The 19,631-nt window shown below is 35.2% G+C and overlaps 3 protein-coding genes across 3 annotated transcripts; 1 reads left to right on the forward strand and 2 right to left on the reverse strand.

Moving 5' to 3' along the window:
• The first annotated feature begins 1,656 nt into the window (after nucleotides 1-1,656).
• LOC110941987 (serine/threonine-protein kinase AtPK2/AtPK19) lies at nucleotides 1,657-5,404 on the forward strand. Its single transcript, XM_022183687.2, has 7 exons — nucleotides 1,657-1,762; nucleotides 2,690-3,537; nucleotides 3,632-3,714; nucleotides 4,230-4,350; nucleotides 4,431-4,604; nucleotides 4,704-4,811; nucleotides 4,944-5,404. Exons 2-7 carry the CDS (start codon nucleotides 2,953-2,955, stop codon nucleotides 5,244-5,246), a joined length of 1,374 nt encoding a protein of 457 aa, XP_022039379.1. The 5' UTR covers nucleotides 1,657-1,762; nucleotides 2,690-2,952; the 3' UTR covers nucleotides 5,247-5,404.
• A 261-nt stretch (nucleotides 5,405-5,665) lies between these two features.
• LOC110941996 (mannan endo-1,4-beta-mannosidase 6) lies at nucleotides 5,666-7,600 on the reverse strand. The gene is made up of 5 exons (XM_022183698.2): nucleotides 7,432-7,600; nucleotides 6,848-7,352; nucleotides 6,629-6,751; nucleotides 6,334-6,545; nucleotides 5,666-6,248 (listed from the first exon to the last, which is right to left on the reverse strand). Exons 1-5 carry the CDS (start codon nucleotides 7,575-7,577, stop codon nucleotides 5,816-5,818), a joined length of 1,419 nt encoding a protein of 472 aa, XP_022039390.1. The 5' UTR covers nucleotides 7,578-7,600; the 3' UTR covers nucleotides 5,666-5,815.
• Nucleotides 7,601-12,173: 4,573 nt separating this feature from the next.
• On the reverse strand, nucleotides 12,174-15,394 carry LOC110941971 (thioredoxin H-type). The gene is made up of 5 exons (XM_022183676.2): nucleotides 15,218-15,394; nucleotides 14,632-14,688; nucleotides 12,805-12,927; nucleotides 12,589-12,711; nucleotides 12,174-12,514 (listed from the first exon to the last, which is right to left on the reverse strand). The coding sequence occupies exons 2-5, from the start codon at nucleotides 14,650-14,652 to the stop codon at nucleotides 12,362-12,364; spliced, it is 420 nt and encodes a 139-aa protein (XP_022039368.1). The 5' UTR covers nucleotides 14,653-14,688; nucleotides 15,218-15,394; the 3' UTR covers nucleotides 12,174-12,361.
• Nucleotides 15,395-19,631: the final 4,237 nt, after the last annotated feature.

Raw genomic sequence — 19,631 nt, forward strand, 5'->3', positions numbered from 1 at the left:
CACATCACTAACCAATGAGCCCATTACTTTTTTTCAGTTTATTTGCCATAGCTTTAATTACAACCTTCGAGATGCAACCTATCAAACTGATAGGTCGAAAGTGGTTGATATTCTGAGGGTTATTTATTTTGGGAATGAGTGTTATGAAGTTAGAATTACATACCCGATTGAGTTTACCTTGTACATAAAAGTAGTCAAGTGCCTTCACGAAATCATTTTCACAAAGGTCCCAGAAATCCTTAATAAACAAGAAGGTAAAACCATCCAACCCCGATATCTTGCCTCCTCCACAACTCCACACCGCCTCCTTTATTTCCTCTTTTGAAAATCTTTTCACCAACATGGCGGATTGAGGCAAGGTGAGTACCTTAAAACTACTGTTGATGAATTTGGGTCTATTATGATCATGTTCTTTAAAGGTAGATTGAAAATAGTTGTGTATTTCCGCCCTGAGTTCATCGGGTTAGGATATCCATACGTCATCGAAGTTCAACCTGTTGATTCTGTTGTTTTTTATGGCCTTTTATTATACCATGGAAGAACGTTGTATTTTCATCCACATGGACCGCCCACTTTACCTTAGCCATTTGTTTCGAATCTTCGATCCTATTTTCGTCCAACTCATTAACCATTTTCAGCCACGATTCTCTATATTTATCTTCTTGTTTAGTTAAAACAACCGGTTCAACTTTTAAATCCAGAATATCCACTTTCTTCCTTAATTCCGACATCATTCCGTTATTTACTTTTTTACCTCTTTGCACCAAGGTTTTAACGCGGCTTTAACCGCCTTTAATTTTAGTTTATATGGAGGATTGAACCCTATGACCTCTTCATAAGCCTTTTTCAAACGAAAAGGTGTCTTTCCAATGTAAACGTCTAAGCATAGTAATAACAATGGTCTGTGGTCCGATTTATATTTCGCTAGCCCCAGGAGTTTCGCCAAGGGCCACGAAGATAAACAAGAGTGACAAGACCTGGTCTATTTTGCTAAATCTATGTCTATCATCCGTCATATATCATGGAGTATTCTGATAGACCTGCTTTATTGATAAAGGAGTTAAAATATGATAATATTTTTCGTAATATAACATATAATCACACAATAAATATAAATATAAATCTATACTATATAATAAAACCAATGGGGTGGTGTTTATTGTTTAAAGGCAAAATCTTCAAAACACCTAGATTGGAAAATGAAAGGTTTTGAATTCAAGTCTCAAACTGGGATTAAAAAAAATTAGCAGTTAGAAAAGGTATAGCCCATGGCTTTATAGCCTAGTGGCATCTTGGTGGTGGGATAAGGCTTTGGGACCAATAGGTCCTGAGTTCGATTCCCACAAGGGGGGTTTTCCCATGTTTATTGGGTTTCCTCCTGAATTGGTGTGGCATTATGCCTAGTGAAGATGGATATGATCGGGTGGTTCCTCTAGTGACACGTTAATACTCCAGTGGTCCGTCAGTGATCCAAATTTGCCATTCAAAAAAAAAAAAAAAAAAAGTTAGAAAAGGTATAATAAAACAAATAACCCGTCAATATAGGCGTGTGGAGGCAATCATTTATTAAAAAGATAAAAGGATTTTAATTTCACATAAATCCAACCAACCATAACCCGGCACGTGGAAAATAACACATTCTTCGAAATTATTATCCTCCATAACATAAACTGGCGGCCGAAATCTTCGTTTCCCAACATCTTTAACAACACAACACCCCCAAAATTCTTCTCCCAAAAACCATCTTCAAACCACTTCAAAGGTACCAAATTTTCTTCTTTAATCTCTTTTTCTTTATAAATTCTTCTGATTTAATCTTCATATGCACAATTGGGTTCTTGTTTTGGTGCATGCATTAACGCAAAAAAAAAAAAAAAAAAACCCTAGAAGATCCGATCTGTTGCGTTAATCGTGTGGTTAAAATAAAGATTCTGGTGATGATTTTTTCTGTAGAATTGGATTTTTTTTTGTTTTTTTTTTTGTGGTGATTTAGAGTTTTTTTTTTTTTGTAAGATCTGAGATCTTGTTGGTTATTGGGATTGAAAATTGTGTGATTTAATGGGTTTAATGTTGTATATTCGGATGCAAAATTTTGTGTTTGTTTGAGATTGTGAATGGATTCATTGTCATATTGATTAATTAGATTTGTTAAAAAGTGGTCAATTTTGACCTTGAAAGTCAAAATTGGATCACTTGATATAAACCAGGTTGATTTTAGCTTTAGAGGTGGTGGGTTTGACTTTCTTGTGGTCTCATAGATATGTAACTAACATTGGTTTGTTTGGGAAAATTGTTTGTTCATCATGTTGTTAGATCTTGTAAATTTCTTGTTAATAACTTGCTGAGTAACCACCGATACCGTTCATTCATAGTTGTGTAAGTTTGTTGATTGTCTGTTTTTAGATGTTAATGGAAGTAATTATCCATCAGAAGTTTGACATTTGTCTTTTGACATTTGTGTGATAGATTGAGTTACCTTTCTTATCTTCAAAGTTTTAATTTCTGGATAAAACATAACTGTTGGTTCTTGTTTACCTTAAATATGACTCTGGAACATTAAAATATAACAACTGTTTATGAGCTAGTTAATTCCCTTTTGCGGTATGGAGTAAGTAATATGAAATAGAACCTGAAGAATCATATGATTAGAAATAATTTCTGTTTTGGACTTATGCTTTCATGTACACAGAATTGACGACAGATCTTCATGAGTTCAAAAACCAGCGCAGCAGCATCCAACGTTTCCTGCACCTCGGGAAACAACAACAACTACTCAACTTACTCCGCTTTCCTTTGCATCTTCTCAAGCTTCTTCAAGAACCCAATCATTTACTTAAACTTTCTTCTAATTAAAGCCATCGGTAGAACCCTTTCATCCGCTCGAATCTTAGTATCTTTCCATCCATAGTGACGCTAGTAAGTAATCAGAACCCGCTTGCGAGATTTTCCATCATGGTTTTTTCTCAATTAACCGCTTTAATGGAAGACAAAACATGCAAACCGTTTGCACCATCCAAGAACTATTTGCACCTCCCGTTAAACCCGCCCGACGCCACGTCAGATAGTTTCGAACTTGATTTCTCCGATACATTTGGTCCTCTACCCACTCACGGAACTTCTGAAATCTCAACCGAAACTATATACGATGACCCGGTGGTCATCTGCAACCGATCACATTCTCTAGTGGGCCCTACGCCACGTGTTAGCCACTTGCTAAACCTAAAGAAGCTAACCATATGTGAAACAGAGGAACTAGAGGATTTTAACGATGTGGCGGTTGAAGGAGTTGAGGAAAGCTGCGAGAAGGTGCAGAGTGTAGGGCTTGAAGATTTCGAGGTTATGAAAGTTGTGGGCCAGGGGGCGTTCGGGAAAGTTTATCAAGTTAGAAAGAAGGATAATTTGGAAATATATGCGATGAAGGTTGTGAGGAAAGATAAGATTGTGGAGAAAAATCATGCGGAGTATATGAAAGCCGAGAGGGATATTCTAACGAAAGTTGATCATCCGTTTATCGTCCAACTCAGATATTCTTTCCAGGTAGTTATTCTAAACTACCTATTTTTATTTTAACGATGAATTTCTAGCGTTTAGATATAGTGATTTTGATTTTGGATTGTGCTTGTGTTTGCAGACTAAGTATAGACTTTACCTTGTGTTGGACTTTGTGAACGGAGGGCATCTCTTTTTCCAGCTCTATCACCATGGGTTGTTTCGGTGAGTTATTTATTTATGAGTAAAATGTTTTTTTCGTCCTTGAGGGTTGGCCAGTTTTGCGACTTTCGTCCAAAGGTTTGTTTTTTTCACATCTGGGTCCAAAAGGTTTGAAATCTTGCCATTTTTATCCGGCCCGTTAACTCCATCCATTTTCCCGGTTAAGTCAGGGGTATTTTTGTCTTTTTTGTTAACTTAAAGGGCAATTCGGTCGTTTGAATACTCGTACATAATGCTAAATGCTTCTACATAAAGTGAAAAAGACCGAATTGCCTTTTAAGTTAACAAAAAAGACAGAAATACCCCTGAATTAACAGAGAAAAATGGATGGAGTTAACGAGCCGGATGAAAATGGCAAGATTTCAAACCTTTTGGACCCAGATGTGAAAAAAACAAACCTTTGGACGAAAGTCGCAAAACTGGCCAACCCTCAAGGACGAAAATGACATTTTACTATTTTATAATCATTAATATGTTGGAAATGTAAACTAACGGTAAAACATTGGTCACGTTTTCAGTGAGGATCTGGCCCGTATATATGCTGCAGAGATTGTTTCAGCTGTTTCTCACCTTCATGCAAATGGCATAATGCATAGGGATCTTAAGCCAGAAAATATTCTACTTGATGTGGATGGCCATGTATGTACACAAACATATCGTAATAATATTACCATGTAATGTGTTTAGTCGTAAGTTATAACGCGTGTTTCGTTTTTCAGGCTTTGCTTACCGACTTTGGGCTAGCAAAGGAATTTGACGAAAATGCAAGGTCCAATTCTTTATGTGGGACGGTAGAATACATGTCGCCCGAAATTATTCTTGGTAAGGGCCATGATAAGGCTGCGGATTGGTGGAGTGTTGGAATCTTGTTGTTTGAGATGCTCACAGGCCGGGTAAACAAGTTATTATAATTTTATTTTATGAATATTACTAATACTTTAATCACATTGATAACCCTGTTTTCTTATTTATTGGTGTTTCTTCTTGAATAGCCACCATTTCATGGAGGAAATCGAGAAAAAATCCAGAAAAAGATAGTGAAGGATAAATTAAAGCTACCTGCATTTTTGACAAGCGAAGCACACTGCCTGCTGAAAGGGGTTAGTTTACCTTTTTTTTTTTTTTTTTTTTTTTTTTTTTTTTTAACTATTTCCAATATTTGAGGTTAAATGGTTTTAGCTTTTAATTAATTTGACCACTAAAGTCAAGATACCTCTCTTTGTACTTTGTAGTTGCTGCAAAAGGATCCAAATAAGAGGCTTGGAAACGGGTCAATGGGAAGCGATGAGATAAAGCATCACAAATGGTTCAAGCCAATAAACTGGAAAAGATTAGACGCTCGAGAAATCCAGCCCACTTTTCGACCCGAAGTTGCAGGAAACCAATGCATTGCTAATTTTGATAAACGTTGGACCGATATGCCGCTATTGGACTCCCCTGCATCTAGCCCAAACGCTTCTGCAAACCTCTTTCAGGGATTTACTTACGTCAAGCCTGCAGCCTCTTTTCTCAGGAGAAACAGCCCGGTCTGCTGATCTTTTCCGTTTGTTTTATGGTTTCTTAATGTGAAACTCTGTTCTATTTCATTATCATGTTGGTCCCTTTTTACTTTTTACAACACTTTCGTGATGTGTTTGGTTGTGGATGTCGGATTTTAATGTGTTTAATTACTACTTAATTTCTTTTGTGTTTATGTTCCTTGGTTTTAAAAAGCGCGAGGCGCACAAAAGCGACAAGGTCTAAAAATGAGATGTGAAGAGCAAAAGCGGGCGAGGGGCTTTTCGTACCCAAGTCACAAGGATCTTATATAAATTTTTGAGTAAACTGCAATTTTACCCCCTGGGGTTTAGGCCAATTGGCACTCTGACCCCCTTTAACGAAATAATTGCAATTTTACCCCTGACTCTGTATTTACCCGATTTTGGATTCATAGTCATATATGACGAACACCCCATAATGATCTACCAGATGTTATTATCATTTATATGTAAAAGCATACACAAAGTAGCGCATACATGTATATATATATATATTTGTGAGTTTACATGTATATACATATCTGCAAGCTGATTCCTTGGCCTGTTTCTTGAGTGAATACTGTTGTTTAAAGCTCAGCATGGTAGTCGAACTCATCAAATCCATGTCTCTTCTTGCAACCCCAACGGCATTTCCAGTTACACAAGGAATTGAAAAGCGTAAGCCTTGTTGAGTGTCGAGATATAATCTTCGTAGTTGACGGTGATTTCGAAAGAATAATTGCATACCCATCATCCATATATTCCGTTCCATCCGGAAACACTTGCCATAAAAGGCTCCCACTTCCGCTCCCTCCTTTTCTTGCGGAATCCAATAGCGTGTTGTACACCGTGCTTATCAAGCTGTCCCTAAACGATGTATTGAAGCCCGGGTCTTTTGCGGATACACCAAACTCGCTGAAAATCACTGGCATTCCGAGGTATTTCTCTGCATCGTCGATGTGTGATTGCATCCATGACTTGGTGAACGTGATATGGGTATCGGATATTGGCGGTGAAATCCTTCATAAGTGCATAAAACATAGTATTATATAACTCTAACATCTCGTATATCGTTTAAAAGGTTTGAAGTTTTGCGTTGACTTACCAAGAGTCAGCGTAAATATGAACCGAAGCGAAATCAACACCAAGAACTTGATGGTTTCTGATGAAATCAGTTCCCACTTGTTGACAATACGTATTTGGATTGATTGGAACCTTGTTAGGTGTCGAAGGACCGTAGAATCCTTCAAGACCGATCTCCACTAGATGCTTCGGATCGACTGTTTTCACGTAATACGCCATTTCTTCTATCCATTCCTAAATTATGACACACCCTTTACTTTTTAACATTTTAAAATTTCGAAGAAGAAGTGTTTCAATTCAACCTGACCCGTCAATACCTGTAGTTTATCCCCTGAAGGATCCGACGTACATCTGGCCTCGTTAATCAACTCCCATGCAAAAATAGTTGGATCATCTTTGTAGGTTATGTTTGTTATGGTATTCACTCTATTCAACACAGTCTAAATATCCATTTGCAAAAAAAAAAAAAAAAAAAAAAAAAAAAAAATTACCATACGATCCATGATCAAGTGAATGGCTAAAGGTTAGAAACTTGCCTTAATATGGGCCTTATAGTAATCTTTAAGAGTTGGGTGAGAGAAGAAATCATCATCATTAGTCAAATTTAATCCAGCTTCTTTTCCCCATCTCACATATTGAGGTTTGCCACCATAAGAATCCCAGTTATTTGTCAATGACAGTATAAGTCTGATCTTGAATTTCTTTGCTTCACTCACCACAAAATCTAAGGCCTTGAAGACATCTTCATCATAAACAGACGGTTTTTTCTGAAGAGCGCGCCACTGACCATCGTTAAAAGCCCACGTTCGACACACTGTCATTCCCACACCCGACGCTTGTTGAAACAACTCAGTGACTTTCCCTCGTGTAGACGCGTCCACAGCAAACACCATCAGCCAGTAAGTGTTGAACCCGTTTACATAAAACGGCTGGTCATTCACCGCAAATTGTTTCCCACTCTTCTGCACCATTGTCCACGGCTCATCTTCATCTCCGTCGTCCATCCGACCCATATCATCACCATCATCATCATAGCCAATCCTGCAAAACTCACAAATGATCGCGAATTAAATAAACTACAACGAAGACAAAACATCTCAAACTTTTTGTTTCCTGGTACCTATGGTTAGAGAAATGGTGCGTGGTTTTATCGAGCATTGTGTTGGAAACATGATCTTCATTGAGACCAAGTGTTAAACAGTTGGTGTTGTTAAGATTGTAAACTAAAAGGATAGACAATAACAAGATTGTTGTATGGATATCCATTTAATGTTTGGTTTAGATTCTGAATATTTATTTAGTGAGCATGAAATGTATATATAATAACAAGAACATATGATGTGACTGGGATGATGGGATCATTGCTGTATTGCTCAAGAAAAGTGCTGGAGAGGAAACCATTCTGCTACCTTCAAAGCTAAGATGGTGTTGTGCGTTTGGTATTCTCTCTCTCTCTCTCTCTCTCTCTCTCTCTCTCTCTCTCTCTCATACACATACACATAAGATAACACACAATGAATGATTCATCTATTTAATTAAGCAATCTTTGTAATGTGAATTAACTATAAAAGATATAGGTTATACATCTTTTTCAACTAATATAGAGAAAAAGAGAAAAGATGATAACAGAAGTGTCATAATAATAGCAGCAAATTGACCTCTGGAAATAAAACTGTAGTGTAAAAGTTTAAAAAAAAAATATATATATATATATATATTTTTTTTATATTGTGATGAACTATAAGTTATATAAAATAGTAAGAGTGAATTTCAAGGATTGTCCTTTATCTTTATACCCATTTTCAGACGCTGTCCTTTATGTTCAAAAGTGACTAGTTTTGTCCTTTATGTTTTCATATCATACACGTTTTGTCCTTTAGGCCTAACCCAGTTAGTTTTTTCAGTTAAATTTGGTCATATACTTTACACGTGAGGGCATTTTTGTCAATTCAAAGGTAAGTTCAACGGCAGATTTACAACTCAAAGCTTCTGCAACCTTTGAATTGACAAAAATGCCCTCATGTGCAAAGCACATGACCAAATTTAACTGAAAAAACTAATTGGGTTAGGCCTAAAGGACAAAAGGTGTACGATATGAAAACATAAAGGACAAAACTCGTCAATTTTGAACATAAAGGACAGCGCCTGAAAATGGGTATAAAAAAGAATAAATTAAATACACTATTTAAAATAATATTTAAAGTGCGGTGCTGTCAGTGGTTAAAAAAACTTGAAACTCTGTTGCTATCTGGTGTAATGAACGGTTCTTATGCGATGCTAGACTGCTAGTTTTGGAGGTGTTTATGGTCTGGTTTAAAGTGAGGGTCGATTCGTGTTCAATAATGTTTACTTATTAAATTTAACAAGTTTTATTTTCTTAATCCGACCCAAACTGAACGATGATCTTATGGATTAGCCATACAACTAGTTGTATTAACCGGACTGTTCACTTGGGCATGGTGGACTTTCGTGTATATTCAAGATTCGGAGTAGCTATACGAGTAAGACATTCAAATAATAAAATGAAAACAAAAAACTAAAACCTAACAATATCTTATATAGGTTTAGTCCCGTTTTAATTTTTAACAATTTGATTTTAATTTAAAATGATTAAAAACCGTTACTAATGGTTTGAATTAGAATTTAACCCTGTAACCATCAAATAAGGCCCGTAAAAATTTCATATTTGGTGCATATCAAAGTTGGAAATTTTATGATTGGGTTGGGTGTGAATGAATATATCTTTGGGCTATTGTTCCTTTAGCTTCAAAGGCTTCTCCATGTGTTGAGTGAGAGTGATGAAATAGGTAATCCATTTGGGGAAAAGAGTATACAATCATCCAACAAAAGAAAAATATAATCAAATACGAAAATTAAACTATATTCATGGCAAGAATTACGATCAAGTAAAAATATTGATAGCGTTAATCAACACAAATTTGCTAATTTATGAATTAAAATTACTTATCTATCGAATCATAACATTTCTTATTTTTATGATGTTTACTTAGCATCTTATGAAATGCTAATCGCATAAAAATATTAGTTATGAAATGAGGCGTAGTTTATTACTCGTCACCTGCTATCCTTATGTAATTTGGCCTGGTGATTGGAATGAAATATTACATCAAAACTCTTTTAAAATGACATTTGAGATAATAGGTTATCCACATCTTAAAGAAAACAAATGATGTATTTAAAACGACATTTGAAATGATGGGTTATACACATCTTAAAGAAAACAAATGATGCATAACATCATACAAGATATAGAACAAGAGTAAAACATAACTTTCAATGCAAATGATTTTACCTAATCAGAGTATTATCTACCGAGTTCATCTCTCTAGTTCTTCTTTCTTCTTCTTCTACGTGGATTGGAAATGCTAATATGTACACTATTATGTGATGAAGCTTGAAGGTATTTATCATTTCACACATTAGATGATGTACCATGTCGGCTATGAGATCATCATATTGTCATCATACGAGAAAACAATTTCTATTTACAAGTATATGTGGGGCCCATCTTGCATGCATTTAGTCTTTATCTATAAAGAGTGAAAAATAGTTTTGACTATGAAGCAATCTCGAATTAATGTTTGTGTTCGTGTTTATCGGTTTGCTAGTATTTTTATGTTTTCTCTCTACTTATTTTTTTCATGAATAAAAAGGTGTAACATATCAATAAAAAGGTGTAATATACGTTTTAAGGTATTGTTTGATACAAATGACGTCCGTTTTCTAGGCAATTCTGATTAACATGAAACACGACAATACGAAGGTATTTTGACACCTAGATGAAACGAAGAACTATCAAGGTTAACATGTTTTTCACATTACAAGCAATATTTAGAGAAAGATCTCTTACCATACATTGACTTACATGATCATTTACCTTAGAGATTAAAGTAACATATCAATTTGTAAAAGCTTTCTTTCAATAATTAAAGTTGAAAGGATCATTTAATCTTTTTTCTATAACATCAATCCCACCAAGAAAAAAAGTAGAGCTTTGAACAAATGGTCTAGTTTTAAATTTTTATTTTTCTGAAATAAGAATATATATATTTGAGAATTTTTTTTTTGAACGGCCAACAAAACTCTTTATTAATTAGCAAGTCGCTACACCAAAAATACATGAAATTCACCAAAAAATGCACCAAGGAAAAACAAAAACAAAGCTGGTGACAGAATCATCACAACCAAGAATAACTTCATCGTTGAGAATATACCATTTTTTCTGAAATAAGAATAGCTTATGGCTGTATAAAATATATTTTTTTTTTGAAAAAAAAAATATAACCTTTGTGACTTTCTAAAATTGAGGATTTTTTGTATATTTAAATATTATAACCTTTATGTGACTTTCTTGCTTGGACCTGTTGAGTGTTCAAGATGGAATTAACGGTTCGGGTGTAAAATAAAGAATGGTGCAGTCGGTTATACTAATAGCATGCTGGATAATATGGAAATCTAGAAATGAAGCTATTCAAATCGAAAGATGGAATAATAAAATTGGGGTTCCTTTGGGTAAAAACGGATCAAAACTAAGGTTCTTTCTTGGATTTCTTGGATTGGAGACAGAAGTGCAGCTTTCAGTTTTAGAATCTGTATTGTAAACACCTCATCCTTGGGCGTTTTGCGTCATGTGGCAGTCAAATCAGCAATGAGGCATTATGAGGCGTTTTCTAAAAGGGGTGTAGTGGGGATGTGAGCATTGTGGGGCATTATGTTTGTAATAAAATTAAATTAAAAAAACAGTTAAAAATCTTATCGGACAAAAGCAATGAAGCTGAATGTGATTGGCCAAGACAAAATCAACCAGGCGTGGAATATACAACGCCAAAACCAATTTTAGGTTAAAAAACGCCCCTGGGGCCGAACTTGGGCGTGGTTGGGCATGGTTATATGAAAAAACGCCCAAATTTTGGGCCACCACGGATGTTCTAATAATCAGTAAAAAGTAGATTAAATGTGAATATTATTGGGATAGTCTTGTATGGGGTTGGTTTGTATATATCTGATGCTGTGGTTTTCTGTTTGAATAAAAACTAGATTTATTAATCACGCATTTTTGTATCCATTTACCATTTTATGTTTTGGGTCAAGTTATTCTACAAAGGCTTCTAATTGTAAGAAGTGTAAGAAGGATTTATAGAGTGACAAGTGTCCAATAACCTAAAACTAAACCCACTACATCACCACCAAAAACCTAAACCCCCCCCCCCCCCCCACCACCCAAAAACTTAAAAAAATCTAAAAAAAACTAAACACCCACCCCCACCCAAAAACCTAAACCCCCACCCCCTCTGCAAAAAAAAAAATTTTTTTTTTTTTGGTGTGGGTGATGTGTGTGTGTGTGTGGGGGGGGGGGGGGGGGGGGGGGTTGGGGTTTAGGTTTTTGGTGGTGGTGGATGTTTAAGTTTTTTTTTTTTAGTGGGGTTTTTTTGTGTAGTGGGTTTAGTTTTAGGTTATTGGACACTTGTCACTCTATAAATCATTCTTATACTTCTTACAATTAGGATCCTTTGTATTTGATCCTAATCCTTCATGTTTTAATTGATTCACACATTTATTCATCTGTATCACACAAAATTATAAATATAAAACAGGCGTGATCATTTTTCTATCTTAGGCATATGTATAAATAGATTAATGAAATTTAGAAAAGGTTATAAATAGGCTATCCAATTCTAGAAATGTTGAAAAAATGACCCAATATTTAATTCGATTGAATTCATTGTAATAGAAATGTTGAAAAAATGGCCCAATATTTTATTCAGTTCAATTCATTGTAAACTTTGTAAAAATAAAACATATAATTGTTTGGAGTTGTTAAATTCACAGTTTCAGGTCAAATTTAACACAAATTCGAATATGACACAAACCCAAAAATCATGTCAAGAATATATCTACAGGTTCGCGCAAAAAAGAACTCGTTTAATAGGAATCACAGACAACATTCAATAGAGCAGATATGTTCATCTGGTAAAATGCAGTACTATTGTCCCATAAAACATGAAACACAAGGCATCATATAACAATGATTATGGATTTATGGTTGCTTGTGAATCAACAATGGCGGTTATCTTTTTCTGCAGTTCAGGCTTGTTGGCTCCCACAAGTTTATCAATTTGTTGACCATCTTTAAAGAAGAAGAATGTTGGAGTAGCTTTTACATCCAGTTGTGTGCTAAAATCCTGCATCCAAATTCATTTCATCACAACATAAGCTTATATACATGGAGCTTCACACAGATGTATGTAACTCTTACCGTTAATTCGTCAACGTCTACGGTCAGAAACATAAGAGAAGGATACTTCTCTGATAGCTCAATGTAGTAAGGTGCCATTGATTTGCATGGACCACACCAAGTTGCACTGAAGTTGCCAATCACCTATTTGTTCATACAACATAGATTATAATTAATTAATACTTCATAAAGAAGAATATACTAAATTACTAATTAATATACAGTTTAATGACTTACTATTTTGCCTTGAGTCTTTGCTTCTGCCAGTTTTTGATCCCAAGCGTTCTTGGTAGTGATGAGAGTCACGTTACCTCCCGCAAGCTGAGCATGACTGTTGGTCTCGTCTTCATCAGCCCGAGGCTACAAGTATCATATTACATGGTCAATTCAAAAACTAAGGATGTATTTGGTTGCAACTTACAACCAGGGCCGTCTCCGAAAACCAAAAAAAAAAAAAAAAAAAAAAATTGGCCTTGTGCGTGATAAAAAATTTGGGCCTTATTCGAAAATCTCCATTTAATATTAATTCACCAATCACTAAATTTATGTGGATGTAATTTAAATAGTTATTTTTAGCTAAGTTTAGGAAGTAATTTATTAATTAAAGGAAAAGATGCAGTTGACAAAATTAAGCATTAAATGCCACTAACATTAAAAAACCAAAAAATAAGCTAAAATAAAGAATTTGGAGACGTTGGGATTAGAACCCGCATCTCCTTGTTGTTTAAGCAAGGCAATAACCACTAGTACAAGGACTCATTTATGTTATCTCTCTATTCAGTGCATATGTATTCTATCTTATACAACGTAAATTATATACAAAATTAAAAAGATTTGTCCCTCGGATGGTTTGGGCCTTGTGCCGTCACCCACCCCGCACCCCCTACAGGCCGGCCCTGCTTACAACATTCACTCTTTTTGTGGGTCACTAGGTCGCGTACAGGGGCGGACCCACATTGAATGGATCGGGGTCCCCGGACCCCAATGTTTTTTAAAAAATTAGTAGATCCGGTATATTAAATTTTATAAGGACCCCATAAATACAATTAGGTGGACACCATATAAAGAAAAGGAAATTTAGTCTAGTGGTAAACCTCCCTCTTTAACAACAAAAGGTCATGGGTTCAATCCTTGTATAGCCTCATTTTTATGTTTTTTTTTAAATCTAGTTCAAACCTCGCTCTGACCCGACCTGAACAAGGACCGACCCGAAAATTTTAACCTTTTGTTATGAAAATTTTGAACACCGAAAAAATGGACCCCATTGGAAAAAAATCCTGGGTCCGCCACTGGTCGCGTATCAGTTCTTATTTCACATCATGTAGATGCGACCAAAAACCACATTATATAAAATGAAAATGAAAATGAAAATGAAAATGGTCAAAATGCGCAAACAGAATCTCATGGAATTCTTGATTTTTCAAAAGTTCTAAATGGATGAAATATGATTAAAAGCTATACTATTAATTTAATAATGTAACATATTTCTAACTAAAACAAAAGTGTGGACACTATAAGCAGTTGAATACAAGACAGCTTTGGATCTGTTTAAACCGTTTACCTGTTTCATTTTTAAATACTTGTATAGTTGTATGCATTTTACCAGTTGGACCCGTTTTCAATTTATCTTCTAAAAGGGTTAAAATTGTGGCCTCTATATTCAGGATGCACAAACGTTCTTGACAAAGGGATAACACAAGCAATAATTCAGGCATAACTTGCAGAAAATACCGTTGGCCATCTAACTTTAAATCCATATGACTTTGATAACAAAACTTATATATTCATGATTCACATATAAGTTTACGTATTTTCACAGTATTTGGTCTTAGATAATCGTATTAACACGTTCTTCCACGCAACCATGGAAGCTAGTCAGCAATGACCATCCTCCAACCACTCAACATACTTATGTGATTATGTCATATCTTAAAGTCTGTCATTTAACATAACAATGAGTTGTATATTCCATCACAACTATCTATATGTTCAAAAACATCTAAGCTCAAACTGGAACAAACCGAAGAGAAGAGTTTTCAATTCTTTGTTACAAGGAAAACTCACCGAAGAGAAGCAATGCCCCATTTCAATCTCTTAAAAAGTAACCGCAGTACGCTTACCCTGAAAAACAAAACCAAAAAAAAAGCAATTAACACAATATACCATAACACACCATCACACAACTTCACCTAAAATTGATAAACGGTCAAATTTCGGTCAAAATCGGTAAACTGTTGGTCAAAATTTTTGAAGTAGCTTAAAAATTATACTTATTAATCATCCAATCCGATATTTAAGTTTGAAAAAAAAAACATATATATGTATATAATTTGGAAAATAATTGTGTATATATAACATATAAATACAAATTCAGATTTAACCTAACCTAAACCCTAATAAACGTCCAATCACCAACCAATTAACTTCAAATTCAGCTCAAAACATTCAAATTATACAAATTTCATCATAGAACAACAATTAAAATAACACTACACACAAATTCAGAGCTTGAACCTAACCTAAACCCTAACAAACATCCAAAGACCAACCAATTAACTTCAAATTAAGCTCAAAACATTCCGATTATACAGAATTCAACATAAACGAGTGCAATTAGAACAAAATTGGGTCAAAAAAATGCAATAGGTACCTGAAATTTGAAGTTTCCGGTGACGATTGAAGTTAGATGCTCCTGCTAAATCACAAACCTCACCTAATTAGGGTTTTAATAAAGTTGAAAGCAACTGATCTGGAAATTTGGTAGAAGATTGATGATGAAATGATACCTTATTACATAATATGATATTATTATATACTGTTGGATTGGGGCCTTGAAAAGTCTCCTCCATGTGGATATTTTATTATTGTGGGTGGAAAGTGACAATTATAAAGTATGTAGGGACCTCTTTTGACAACTCATCATTTGGCGTGTTCTAGAGGTATCGTTTGGCTGTTTATGTATGTGAACATAAAATGTTTGACAACTTGCGTATGTGTGTTCTAGAAGTCTTGTTTTATTGTCTTTGTTTTGTTGTTTGATGCATGTGACAAAAAAGTAAAAAGTAAGAATCTATTTTGACAACTTACATGAGATTATATTAAGGGAGTTCAATAATTCATTCGAGAAGAAGTGGTCACACGGATCTTACATGGATTATGTTGAAATTTTAGTTTTCATCTTTTAAGTTTAAAAAAATACGGATAAGGTCTCTACTGTGTACTCAGTTGTAATGTGTTCGGTCCTTTTAGTGTTAAAAAACTAAGTTGGTTTTGTGTAAAATGACCTTATTGTCCTTTTACTTAAAAACAAAAAAAAAAGTTATAAAAAGTAAAATGAGTCAAATTATTCATGGACTATTAGAGTGTTTGATGATTCATCGGAAACTGATGATGAAAGAGGGCTTGACTGCAACAACATCTACCACTTGCAATCAACGTGGCCTTGTAGACTGGAAAACTCTGACAGCTGAATCGATTTTGCCAACATCCACCATTTGTGGCCAATGAACCAACACTTATAGTGAATCGATTTGGGGATTTTGGAAACTAAATAGAAACTTCGTATTTGGAGTTAAAAACGTCCCAGTTTTGTTGGTGAAACGCCTTGTACAATGTCATTGTTGTCTCTTGTTACGTCATGTTCACGAACCTGTTTCCAATCTAAATCTTCTCCTTGTAAATTGCAATATTATGAATTTAGATTTGGTCGATTGACTTTGTGAATGGTTCTAGCAGGGGCGGACCCAAGTTATGGGGTGGGTGGGCGGTCGCACCCCTTGAAAAAAAAATTAGTGGTATTTTTTCACGAAAAATCTAGACCGCACCCCTTGGAAATTTTCGTCCGCACCCCTTGAAAAATTCCGACCGCACCCCTTAGAAAAAAAATGTTAGAAATTTATGTAAAAAAAATTGTGAACACGGATTGAAGCTCGATCAAATTATGTAAACAAGTTAGCCTACTAACCCCTTTAATAAAACTTAAATTCAATCCATCAAGCCCAATAACTTAATACCCATTCAAGCCCAACCCAACTACTAGTTTTGTTAAACAAACCAGTGCACATAATAAAAAAACCCAAGTCGCTGCCACTTGCCAGCGACTCCCGCCCTCCCTCTCAGGGCCGGCCCTGAGAATTCATGTACCCTGTTCGAGCTCGAAAAAACGTGCCCTTAGGGCCGCCCAAAATTCTTTTTTTTATTAGTTTTTAGAAAATATTTGAGTATTGGGCTCATTAACCTAATGGGCTAAATAGTTTAAACAATATGATTTTTTTAAGTGGGCCTATGTTAGTATTTTTTTGGTTATACCCTATTAAAAAAAAATTTTACATATATATTATCGGATTTTTTTTTTAAAATTGCGTGCCCTACGAAATCACGGGCCCTGTTCGGTTGTCCTCCCTGCCCTGCTTTAGGGCCGGCTCTGCTCCCTCTGCCTCACTTCAGCGCCCAGCGACAGCATAATTCCGGCCGGCGACTACAAACTGGCTAATTCAGGCTGCCCCTGACAGGTACATGTTTTTTACTAGGGCTTATAATAATTACTAGGGCTTGAAAATTCAAAATTTTGGTTGGCAAACATGTTTGTTGATTATATGATTGTTGGTTGGCAAATAATAATTACAGGGGCTTGAAATTCAAAATTTTTAATTGAAAATTAAGAAACATGGGCTATGGTTGAACACTTGAAGATCCTTGTTTATTTTGTATGTGATAGGATTAGGAATGAACAATGAGTACGGAAGTTATGCCGTGATTTCTCAAGAGGAAAGAGGTTGAACCACTTTTTTTGCCGGATTATTCTAATTAAAGACCAAGGTATGTTATAGATAAGTTTTTTTGTTCTTTTATTGAATGATTAAGAGAAATAAAAGTAGGGATGGTTTGAACTTTGATGTTTTCTTGGTTTGTTAATGTGATAGGTAGTTAGGAACTAGGGTTTGATTGTTTGAGAATTGAAATGGACCCGACCCGATCTGATTCGACCCGCTATGAAACTTTGTTTGTTTTTACTTGTTTTAAATGACCCGACCCGATCCCACCCGCTATGAACCGATTTTTTTATATAGCTAGGGGTCTAAAATCTTTAAAAAATTTCCGCACCCACAGGAAAAAATTCCTAGGTCCGCCAGTTCTAGGATTATGTGTTTTGGTCAAATGTTTTTCCTTACTTCCAGACACCATCACGGTATCATCAAAACACCACCAAAAATTGGGACAGGCTATGATCGTTTAAATTTGTGTATGCATCCACACATAATAATTTGCAAACGGTTCACAATATGAGAGAGTGACAAGAGATTATGATCAGTGACTATAAATAATCACCATAGGTGATCAGAAACAATGAGAGAAAAAAACAGGGATGGGGGGGTAATTTTCCACTTATTTATGTAACACCTAAATTAAAATGTGACCAATAGTACTAGAATAATGCAACAAAAAAAGGTCCCAACTTTTTCCTTTGAAAGTTAGTTTATAAAACCAATTTATATAATTAAAATATTATTGTAACACGGATAGAGGATTCTGTGCATTATCCCCACGTAATAGGGATAGACATTACATAATTATAGTGTCTAATTTTTTTTTTTGAACGGCAAATTTGGATCACTGACGGACCACTAGAGTAACATTGTGCCACCAGCAGAACCACCCGATCATATCCATCTCCACTAGGCAATAATGCCTATACACCAATTCAGGAGAAAACCCAATAAATTTGGTATAATCGTGCCACCAGCAGGACCACCTGATCATATCCATCTCCACTAGGCAATAATGCTTATACACCAATTCAGAAGAAAACCCAATAAATTTGAGAAAAAACCCCCTTTATGGGAATCGAACCCATGACCTAATGGTCATAAACCTTATCCCACCCTCAAAATACCATTAGGCTATAATGCCACATTTTAACGTCTAGATCAAATCACTTTACAACAAGTGATTATATTTAATGAATTACTTGCACGTACAATCCATCCGGAAGACTCGGTCTTCACCATCGGGCTTGTAATCCAGCCCCGACCTCAAGAAATTACACAATAATCACTATACATGTTAACCAAGTGATTAAGATTCAAACAAAAGCATCAACGAAAACACGAAATAAAAAACAAGTAGGCGTACACTACATTGAGCCCAAAGTAGCCTGTGCCCATATATTTCGGCGTAGTATCTAGTGTATAACAAAAGGTTTTGGGTAGGCTTCTACATCCGGTGTAGCATACGCCTATGCTAAAGAGGCGTAGGCTACGCTCCTTTGTTGCAACAACTTCTCGATTTTTAACGTTAACGACCTGTTTTGATCCCGTGCAACCTTTAACGCTTCTAAACTTGACAATTAAGCCATGTAAGATATTAGTAAATCTCAAACACACATTTGAACCACAAACCTAATATCTTGATTCACATAATCCTTACAAATCAAAATGAATTAAAATTCATAACTTACCTTATCGTGCCATTTTCCAACATCTTTGTATACATACTTTAGCATCTTCATATTTGCAAATGATCCAGGCTCTCAACTTGCATGGTCCGTGTTATTAACCACACTGCACAACTCCTTTAACATAATAAAATCAACGATGTTCAAAAGTAAAAACAACCTAATTTAGATTTCAAAGTATTTCATTTTCAAACACATTCACATTTCACTCTCCATCTTTTCTTTTTCTTTATCACCGCAACTTCCACTTGACCACCACCATCGCGGATTTGATTTGGGGCTTCAAATCCATAGTCACAAGGTTATTCTTGTCAGATCAGTATGCCCACGAATCGATATTCAACCCTGCTATTAAGGTATAATACAAAGAATTACACTTTGAGCAACGAATAAGAAAAAAAGTTAAAGAGTTAAATATTCTAACATGAAAAGGCGACTGTGGGAATAAATTATTAGTTGAACAATTTATTTAAATTAAAAGGGTTGATCTATAACTATATAAAAAAAACAATGGGGGACACGTGTCATTTACTTTTTGTTGTTAGTCTATTTAAAGAGAGTTATTGTATCATTAACCAAAATAATTTAATATGAAATTTATATAATGTTA

Source organism: Helianthus annuus, chromosome 1 (assembly GCF_002127325.2).
Source record: "Helianthus annuus cultivar XRQ/B chromosome 1, HanXRQr2.0-SUNRISE, whole genome shotgun sequence".
Classification (NCBI taxonomy): domain Eukaryota; kingdom Viridiplantae; phylum Streptophyta; class Magnoliopsida; order Asterales; family Asteraceae; genus Helianthus; species Helianthus annuus.